Source organism: Sitophilus oryzae, unplaced genomic scaffold, assembly GCF_002938485.1.
Source record: "Sitophilus oryzae breed Bouriz unplaced genomic scaffold, Soryzae_2.0 scaffold_1396_pilon_pilon, whole genome shotgun sequence".
NCBI classification, from domain to species: domain Eukaryota; kingdom Metazoa; phylum Arthropoda; class Insecta; order Coleoptera; family Curculionidae; genus Sitophilus; species Sitophilus oryzae.
In genome coordinates this window covers 4,595,858-4,606,883 of record NW_022146055.1, presented here as the reverse complement: position 1 = coordinate 4,606,883, position 11,026 = coordinate 4,595,858, and the positions used below count along the sequence as shown (strand labels likewise).

Genomic DNA, 11,026 nt, shown 5'->3' with positions numbered 1-11,026 from the left:
ACCGATTCTGAACCGTCGTATGCGCAGAAGGAAATATGAAGACATTATTTCATTTGCGCATGCGCTGCAGAGTTCTAGGACGGTTCAGAATCGGTAATAACAAGAACCCGAAAAAAGCTTTCATTTCGTAACATGTTTCGTAACCATCGCTGACGCCGTTTTTATTCGATCATATTGTATTATTATTATAGGTACAGCAATAGAAAATGTTTCTAGTTTCTACAAAAAAAAACAGACAGGATAGATACAAAATCAGATTTATTAGAAAAATATAAATATAAAATAGTGAAAAAAATACCAAATATAAATAAAAAAAGTAAATTCAACCTAATTAAAACTATATAAAAAAACTATCCACCCCAGGTAAGTCGACTGACGTGATCGGCTTTTCTTTTGGAACTTTTAATAAATCCAAGATGTTCTAATTCAGCCACTGCTCGAGTAAAACGAGCTCTAGAATTGGTAAGGAAACATAAAGCACATTGATATTACCCTTGTCTATATATAATAATCAAGGATATTACTAATAAGAAAAATGAATATTCAAATTAATGTTAAAACTAATTATTGTAACATTGCACAATTTAAAAAAGGATACTGATACTGCGGGTTTATTTTTGAATTTGTGTTATTTTCTGCATTGAAACTGGAATCTATAATGCACAAAAAAGCTTGTAACCAGTCATACATGTTTATCATTTTCCCACACTCTAAATGTAGTTTGTATGTAATACAAATATCAGGCATTTTCGGTTTAATAGAGTGGGAATTATTTAATTTGCAGCAATTACACTAAAATATGATTACTGCATAAATAAAATGTACTGCCTTCGACTAATTTAAGTTTTTGCAAAGTTCATGTTATGTCGCCACCGCACATGCGGCATTTGCGATTTCCGAGCGCTTGTCGCCGATCTCCGATCAGTGTGGACGGGGAAGTTGGAATTCGGCAACTTGATCGGCGACGAGAACGAGCGCTCGTCTCTATGTTGTTGCTATCAGAGCTCGGCGATGCCCGCATGTGCGGTCGCGGCATAACGTGTAAAGCCCCGTTCTCAGAACTTCGTATTGTCGAGCGACGTCAAAAGAATCAATGAAATTTGCACAAAATTCAAAATTAAAAACATAACGACGAGCCTTACGGCATTTACTGTCTTCCATTCACCCAGTTGTGCAGCTCTGAACTGTTCAAGACCGCGATACTCTCACTCCATTCAATTGAGTCATAAAGTTCAGAACTGTTCCGCGCCATATGGAGGCACCAGGCTATCACACACAGCTCCTTTCAGATCCGTTCTCGAGTAGCCCAGGGCGTAAAGCTCTGAAACTTCAAATTCGCGAATGGAGGACAGCAATTGACGAGCCTTAAAGACCCGTTCTCAGAACATCGACTGTCGCCAGCAACACGTCAAATGAACCAATGAGATTTCTACAAAATTCAAACAGTTGTGAATTTTGAATTTTGTGCAAATCTCATTAGTTCTTTTGACGTGTCGCTCGACAATACAAAGTTCTGAGAACGGGGCTTATAGCCTCGTTCTCAGAACCAGTCAGAGATACGTCAAAAGAACCAATTAAATTTGTCGAAAATTCAGCTGTCAATTTTAAATTAAAACAACTCTCATTGGTTCTTTGAAGTGTCAACCAGAGTAGCCAGCGACAGAACGTCGTTCTGAGGACGGGACTTAAGATAGTGATTTGACACCCTAATGAAAAACCAAGTATTAAAGAGATAAAAGCTGGATTGATACATTTCTTATGATGTGGTATTGCCGGATTTCGCATCAAAATCTCAAACCGCAAAAAGTAGGCGGATTCGAAAAACGTTCCATATAGAGCCAAGGAGAGACCTGACGAACGTTAATATTCGTTCGCATTCTCAGGTGTAGACGTGCATTCGCAGCGAATGTACAGGGTGAGTCAACGATAGAGTAAAGTCCATTATCTCATTTGTTTCGAGGTTTACAAAAAAATGTTAAATATAAAAGTTATAGGGAAGGTTAGGATACATATATTAAAATTATTATAGAGTATACAGGGTGCTTCAAAAAAGTGTGGTGGATATAACATATGTTTTTTTAAATGCAACACCCTATTTTTTATTTTATTTTTAGATTTTGTCTAAACTTTTTTATATATAATGTTATATACTTAAAATTAATAGTTTTTGTAATATTTAAATTTGTTTAAACAAATGTCAAATTGCAGTGTGATAAAAAATTGTCAGTGGTACCATTGTTTCTGAAGTTGGAATACCAAAATTTGGTATGAGAGTTTTATAAAGATGAAAAAAAAGATATATGTAAAGATATTTTAGTTAAATGCTACAGGGTGTTCAAAATATACTTATAAATTTCAACTACTTAAAATTAAAAAATCTCAGATTTTTTAAATGGTACACCCTATATATTTTCATTTTTTCTGATAGATTTTGCAAAGCTCTTCAACTTTTATTAAATAAGTCATATACTTATTTTTCATAGTTTGCGATTTATTCCAATTTTTTTCTATTTTTACCATATCTTTAATACAATTAGGTACGCTATAACATCATAGTTGCCATGACAAAAAATAATAATGATCAAAATTTAATATGTCTGTTATGCAAGTTAAGAACAAAACGTGAATTTTAGTTTACTTTGTTGTAATAAGTATAAATGGAAGAGGTAAAGATAATAGTTTTACAGATTTTCCTGAAAATGAATTAGTCAATGTGACTGATACACAAGAACAAGCCAAGATAAACATATTTTTTTGGCTCAGTACTATATATTACATAGTACTTTGCTAAGTACTATAAGAATAGATGTAGATTATCTAGAAAACATTTTCATATTATATTATATTATTTTCAGTGTGGAATGGGACGGTTTCGCAGCTGTAATATTGGCTTTATGAAATGAATTATAAACCAGAATTACTACGAGAAAAAAACTTTACTGTATGTCGAAAAAAATTCCTATATCGGTAGTCGTCAACAATTAGATAATCTAGTTAGTATTACCCTAATCTGTGGCTATTAGCCCCGATGGAAAATCCAAGTGTTATCTTTCATAATATAGAAATACACCAAGAAATTCACGATTACGATTTTAGTTGATTTGAGTAAATTTAATTAATTTTAACTAATAATAACAATTATTGCAATTAATTATTAAACTACTTGTTAAAGATAAGTAGTAAATACTTTCGTTTTGTCACGGCAACTATGATGTTATAGCGCAATTGTATTAAAAATTAGTGTAAAAATAGAAAAAATTGGAATAAATCGCAAACTATTAAAAATAGGTATATGACATACTTAATAAAAGTTGAAGAGCTTTGCAAAATCTATCAGAAAAAATGAAAATATAATAGGGTGTACCATTTGAAAAATTTGAGATTTTTTAATTTTAAGTAGTTGAAATTCATAAATATATTTTGAACACCCTGTAGCATTTAACTAAAATAGCTTTACATATATCCTTTTTTTCATCTTTATAAAACTCTCATACCAAATTTTGGTATTGCAACTTCAGAAACACTGACAATTTTTTATCACACTGCAATTTACCATTTGTTTAAACAAATTTAAATATTACAAAAACTATTAATTTTAGGTATATAACATTATATATAAAAAAGTTATGGAATTTTACGCAGAATATAAAAATAAAATAAAAAATAGGGTGTTGCATTTAAAAAAATATATGTTATATCCGCCACACATTTTTGGAACACCCTGTATACTCTATAATAATTTTAAAATGTGTATCTTAACCTTCCCTATAACTTTTATATTAAACATTTTTTTGTAACCTCGAAACAAATGAGATAATGGACTTTACTCTATCGTTGACTCACCCTGTACATGACGAATGGTTTCAGCGCGAACGAACGATTTTCATCTTCTGGCGGTAAAAGTGAATAGATGAAAGAATAATGCGAGCCGTGAATGATTGGAAACGTTGCAGTGTGGACGTATGGGTAAAATACAGGAAGTGGAAAGCGTGCGAACGATGGAAATGTTAGCGAAAGAAAAATATTCATTCAAATGTGTTACAACTAGTTAAAGGCTCAATACTGTACAACGCCAAAAAAATGTATAATCATCTGCCTTTGAATATCAAATCACTTTCATTCTTTCCCGTATTTCGCAAAGCTCTGAAATCATACTTACTGGAGAGAGCCCTATATGCGGTAAACGACTTTTTTGTTGATGATTAATCATGAACAATTTTGAATTTTAAAATTTTGATCATCTCAAACACTGGTTAAAGGTCTAGTATTTAATATTTAATATTTTATTAACTCTTACATGATTTTATCCAATTACAATTTTCCTTTTGTAAAATTTTATTGATACGCCTGTGTTCTGCAATGTCCATGTATATTTTATTTGTAATTTTAATGACGTAATTTTTTTTGAATTGATTTGTATTGTATGATATTTTTTATTATTTGTATATATTTTTTTTTGTGCTTTTGTTTGTTTTGTAAATGCTTTGTCGATGAAGCTATTTTGGCTTTTTGTACAATAAAGCCGTTGTTTATTTATTTACTTATTGTATCATACTACCCGGTGCAAATGGGTAGCAATGGTGCGAATGGCTGCAATGCGAACGAATGGTAACGTTCGTCAGGTTAAGGTTGGGACTTTTTGGCATCATTCTAATAGCGCTTACTGCCAGCTGGCTTTAAGAAGCTTGTAATTTATTTTTATATTGACTAAAAATGATTTTTAAATAGTTTAAAATTCCAGATTTTTTTTTAGAAATAGATTTGTGTGTCTGGAAACGTACTATCCTTTTTTAATCTTTCTATAATTAGTGTTCATTTTTGACAATTTTATGTCAATTTTTAGTAATCGACTTTTTAGTAATCATCGATTTGCATTGAATTAATTGTATGTAGTATAATGCAGATCCGCGGACTAATGCGAAGCAACGTTGTTGCTTGCTTTTGCACGGTTTTGTTTTTTCGTCGCGCTCATTGATTCTGAACAGATTCTACATACCTGCAAATAAACTTGTGGGTCATTTAAGGCCGTATGGATAGCAGTCCTATGAATTCCAATAATTTTATTTTGTATTGAAATATCATCAAAAAAGAATATTTCATAAAAACACAAGCTGCTAGGCTGTACTAAATGTATTTCAAAATTTGATGAGATAGTTTCTAAAATATCTTTTCGTAATTTTGCATATTTAGTGAGTGGCTCCATCCTTGATTTCGTTCTCAGAAGCAATGACTAACAAAGAGACACATTAATAAAAAAATACATATGATTACTTAACCTTTCTTACCTCTTTTAAAGATTTTCTATCAGTACAATTAGTAAATGAATTATTTGGAGATATACTTTCATCTACAACATCCATTTCAGCATCATTTAAATCATTCAATAAAATAATGTAGTCTTTTATTTTAGAATAAAACTCTTTCATTTGGGTTCTTTTACTATTTTTGTTTATTGATTCGTCGAGAATTGCCACAATTTCATTTAATTTAACACAGAGATTATTTTGTGATTGAAAACTTAACAGCCGCAAACATTCCTGGTATTGTGGGGTCTTAGTAACATCTTCACTCACACATGTAGCATATAACTCGTATAACTTAAACATAAATCAATAAACTCTATTATAATAGAGCATACGCACTTAGCTTTGAATAAAAATGTTAAGTAAGAAGTATAATGCTATCCATGTATTCATGCATGGTAGACAGAGAGAGGGTCCTAGGGTGGGGATCCTTGACAGTTCTGTTGTGGTTCTGTTTAACGGTTCATTTGATACATTTGAATTTTATTTGAAATTTTGTGAATTTTTCAATATTTACTGAGCTTATTTTATGTTATTTATTATTATTATTATTACTGATAGTTGTTTAAAGGTAGTAAATCTAGAAGGAAATTGGGGCAGAACTTAAATTAACAGTGACACTATTGCGATTTATCGAAAAAGACTGTAAAATAGTTGGTTGTGTAGCGCACGGTAGACCTTGATCAAAAATCGAATAAAATCATGAATTAAATTTTCGCTAGTAAAAGTGACTATAAAATATACATAGTGTAGTAAACCGATTATTTATGCAATTCACTTAAAATTAACTACATATATATTTTTGCTTGCATTTTTGCTTTTATTTACTACTTGTCAAAGATTAGATATCAAAGAATTTAGATACTTCAATTTGACTTACCTACTATTACGACTTACGTATTCAGTAGCGTCATCGGATGTTTGTGTTATAAATAATTCTTATAACTTATCTATTTTCATTAGAATTATATATTTTTAAATAATTTTAATTAGTGATGGGATAAACCGATTAATTTCAATAATCGAGTACTCGAGTTTCAAGCGATTGCAATAACCGAGCGATCGCTCGAGCGAAATGTCGCTCGTATTTAAAAATATGATTTTTCGTCCATCGCTTGTTGTAAGTACTCGTTAACTCCAAGCGCTAAGCAATAAGTTGCGTGCGCAGGGCACATATTAGACAGTTAAAGCACGGCCAAAGACGTAGACGTAAACGTATCGTTTGACATGTACGCTTGCGCAGTGAGAAATTCACTTGCGTTTACGGATACGTGATACGTATCTTTACGTGCCCTTACGTACGTATGTACAAAACGCAAACGGATCGAGCCGAAGGAGTTTCGATTTCATCCGAATGGTGCCGAAAGTACAAATTCACAAACAACTCGTTTCCACAACTGGCTAGTAGTGGCTAGTAATTAAGTTATTTCATAAATTTTGGGGTCTGTGTAACGGAACTGGGCCTATTTTATTACAGTAAATTAGTATGAAAATATTAAGCATCATAATAAACTCATTTTGGAATCTATTTAATTAAATGCTAATTCTTAGCCAAAATCCATATGAGGATTCGATGACGTGTCGAGAGATACGTATACGTATTGTGCCTTGCTTTAACTCTGTCTATTCTTTCCGTGATGAATGGCAAGTAGCAAGCGATGAGCGATTCGCTTGATTTAGTATATTTCAAAGCATTGTCGATGTAGGTCGTAAAACTTTGTCCCTCAGATACGCAACAGATTATATATACGGCGTCGTATAAATTTGCTACCTGTAATGTATGTAGAAAATTCGCTCGGCTTTTTATCGAGTATGTCACATTAAAATCGGATTTCAATTTATTTTATTCTAGGATCGCTTGCGTTCGTCGCTCGTAACTCGTCACTTGCATCGCTCGTTTATAATCGAGCGATGTCGGTTATTTCAATAACCGAGTACTCGAGAGAATTCTTGCTCGAGTTATCCCATCACTAATTTTAATAACTACCAACATTTATTGACAACGTAAAATAAAACAACAAATTATTGAGTCTACTCTACATCACAGTTTTACACGTTTTGAATAAAATTAGAAAGGCACTGATAAACCGGAATTTGAGTCGGCCATTCTACGACCCCGTCGCATTCGATCTAAGATTTTTGATATGTTCCTTCCTTAATCTTTTTATTCAAAGGCACTTATGTCTTTTTCACAGCACTTATTAAGGTTACTATAAGTTAAGTGGAGCTTTGAATATGAGAAGGGAATTTAAAAGTTACAAACGAAGTCACATTCAAAGTTACACTTACACTTCTTTAAAAATTACAGCAGGTTTTATGAGGATTTTATGAAAAATTACATCAGCTGTTATGATCTATACAAAAGTCATAAAAGGTAATTATAAAAATAAAAGTACTTACATGTTTACCCAGAGGATGCCCTGGTAAATCAGATACTAATATATAGAGGCATCTTAAAAATATATGCAATCTTCTTATATATTTCTGTAAAATGACAATGTTTTCGAAAATAACACCTTTTAGATATACATCATTAGTTAATAGGTTTATTTGATTTTGATACGACTCTGATTCGACTAGTTGCCTAAAAAATATAGTATATTCTAATAGATATACAGGGTGAGTCTTAAATAAGTGCAAATATTTTTAGGGGTAGTTTATTTCGACCCCAGAAATACGTGTGAGGTTTTTTTCGCGAAGAAAAATTTTGAAAATTTCGAATTTTTGAAATTTTTTTTAGTTTTTAGTTCAGAAACATAATTATTAAAAAACATTAGTTAAAAAAAATATAATAATATCATAGGGGAACATAGGCAGTAGATTAAATTTACAAAAAAGAAAAAGAAACTTAAGTAAAAAATAATTCTTTTATTAAATTTTCAAAGTAAAATAACTCGGTTATTTTGGACTTGGACGGTAAAGAAAAACTATGTTTCTTTTATCGAGATCTACCAGCCCTGAAAATATTTGCACTTATTTAAAACTCACCCTGTATATCAAGGTTGTTCACGCTATTCGATACGGGGTATTGTATAGCCCTTGTATAGCCAAATGATCAGATTTTTAGAAATTGTGAGTGATGGGATCATTGGAGTACTACTAAAGCTACAATTTAAAAATATTTTGTGTCCCCCACACAGTGTCCCAAATAAATAAAAATATCAAAGCTGTTTTAAATCTAACACCTTGTATATTATTACATTTTTAGTTTCTGTGCAGTAACAATTAATTACCGAAACTAGAGCAATAGGAACAGAGAACTGGAAGGAGTCGGGCAATTGTCTCTGTTTATACTATTGTTACGTTTTTCGTCGGTTCCGTGTGGATAGAAAGTCTCAATTTATTTAAACACTATTTATTTAACACTAATTAACAAAACTAATAACGATAAACGACTTATAGAACTATTTACAAACGATTTATAATCCAAGATTTATTCTCTTTTGAATTTTAGCGTCAACTGTATATTTATAACTGCCCTCTAGGCCACTGCCGCCGGCTTTTATACCGACAGGTAAAGAAATCTAGAATAGTCCAAAGATCGTTAGGCGCAAAGAGAAGGTTTTCGAATGTTCGCGTATGTACGAGTCCATTGTAGTGGGTCTCGGTTCTTCTCGAACGAAAGAATCATTGCGGTGTCTATGCGATGTTAAGGTCATCCGAGGGCGGGCCATATTAGAGGTTAGGTCGAGTCCACACCGGCTCGCAACACTGCCCCCTTCTTAGGCAAATGCTCGTCCCGAGATGTATACGGTGAATGAAGGCATTTGCAAAGCTGGCCCCTGGTACATTGCGAAGTCTGAAATAGCAGTCTACAGTTTTCTCTCCCGATTTCAGCTTTGGGTTGTAGCAGTAAACGAGGATCTCGATTCCCTTAAATCTGAACAAGACTTCCAATCATGTTCCGGATTGTACGCCAACTCAAACCATCGAGTCCACACGCCAGCTTTGGAATGGCTAATCGTGCAATGTTGTTGTTTAGCAGAGCTTCTCTCAGTTCAATAAGTGTCTTCCATAGATTGAGATAAGTCGACTTACTCGGGGACCATTCCCTGGTGACCAGGTAGAAGATGTGCCTTGTTTGACCATGTGCATTGTCGGTTAGCCTCAAGACGCTTCCAACCTCTGAATCCTGTCGGCGTAGTTCTCCGACACGCCCAAACTTCACATTGAACGTCGCAGCGATTCCTCTGGACATCCGCAAAACTCGAGCCACACAATGAGCGAGCGAATAATCAGGAGGCACCGAAAAGAGGTCTCGTTGATCTCCTTTGGTTACACCATAGCGAGCCTTCTCACCGCTGTTGTATCGGGCCATGAAATCGTCAAAGGACATCTCCGAATCAGGGGATCAAAGCTGCAGGTTCTCACAGTCCCAGCACGATCTTCTATTTCGCCTTGTAGGGGCTCAAACGGTTGAAATGGAATACCCTCGGTTTTCCTTTGGCAATTTTCTGATACGGTATACGACGTCATTAATTCTATCCATGACTTCGTATGGCCCTTCCTACGAGGATTGTAGTTTCTTTGGAGATAATCCACCACGTCTCTGCGGGTTATTATATATAGCCACACCAACTTCCCTGGTTGGTATCCATGCTCAGCTTGAATGTTGTAGTGTTCCTTCATTCGGTCACTAGCACTTTGAATATTTAGGCGGACTCTCTGATGAATGCCGTCCATCCTTTGACGTAGTGTGGGGACATAATCTTCTCCGGCGACTTCTCCCGGTCGGCAACCAAATTTCAGGTCACAGGGTAGGCGCACTTCCTGTCCCATAACGATGCTGGCTGGAGTTTGCCCCGTAGATTCTTGGACGGATGAACGGTAGTCCAACAGGAACAGGTGAAGAAATTTTTCCCAGTCTCTTTGGTGGTCAGAGACTACTTTGGCCAGATAACGGTTGATAGATCTGTTCATGCGTTCAACCATCCCATCGGATTGTGGATGTAGAGCAGTCGTCCTAGTCTTGCGGATGTTCAGGACTTCACAGACGCCTTGGAACAGATTGAACTCAAAGTTTCTTCCCTAATCTGAATGAAGCTCCATGGGAACACCAAACCTGCAGATCCATTCTTTAACAAGGGCGTCAGCAATCGTGGACGCTCCTTGATTTGGCAACGCGTAGGCCACGACCCATTTGCTGAAGTAATCCATTACTACCACAATGTATTTGTTGCCACCGTTCGTCTCCGGGAAAGGACCAGCCACGTCGATCGCTATTCGTCCGAAGGGACTACCAACATTGTACTGGCGCATAGGGCTTTACCACGCTTTTGTGGCCCATTAATGGCCGCGCAAATGTCACATTTCATACACCAGGCCCTCACATCTTCTTTGCAGTTCACCCAGTAGAACCGTTCACGCACCTTGCCAAGTGTCTTGGCAACACCAAGATGTCCTCCGTTGGTTCCATTGTGAACTTCCAAGACTTCTGGGACCTTCTTCTTTGGAATGAAGATCTGCCTTCTCTCTTCATGTCCCTCCGGTCTCTCGAACACACGGCGAAGTAGTCCGGTATCTATTACCAAGGAATTCCACTGGGACCAGTACAACTTCACGTTCGGCGAATATCTGCAAACTTCTTCCCACGTTGGTCTTTGGCCTGTGTTTTCCAGTTAATTACTAAACCCAATTCTGGGTCACTGGTTTGGTCATTTGCAAGAACTTCGGGTTGCCAACTATCATTAACTACAATACGTAACCGAAAACGAAGTAATACC

At 34.9% G+C, this 11,026-nt stretch overlaps 1 protein-coding gene across 2 annotated transcripts in view; it reads right to left on the bottom strand.

The window, feature by feature from the left end:
* Nucleotides 1-241: 241 nt before the first annotated feature.
* LOC115875912 (origin recognition complex subunit 3) overlaps nt 242-11,026 on the bottom strand; it is a 14,570-nt gene continuing 3,785 nt past the window's right edge. Inside the window, exons 7-11 of one of the 2 annotated variants that reach the window (XM_030891486.1) lie at nt 7,704-7,887; nt 5,286-5,597; nt 4,997-5,230; nt 599-792; nt 242-453 (exon numbers count right to left, since the gene is read on the bottom strand). In XM_030891486.1, coding sequence (XP_030747346.1) covers nt 351-453; nt 599-792; nt 4,997-5,230; nt 5,286-5,597; nt 7,704-7,887 — 1,027 coding nt within the window. In that variant the 3' untranslated portion in view covers nt 242-350. Of the gene's footprint in view, nt 499-598; nt 793-4,996; nt 5,231-5,285; nt 5,598-7,703; nt 7,888-11,026 lie in introns of both variants that reach the window. The other variant, XM_030891487.1, reaches the window with a different exon arrangement.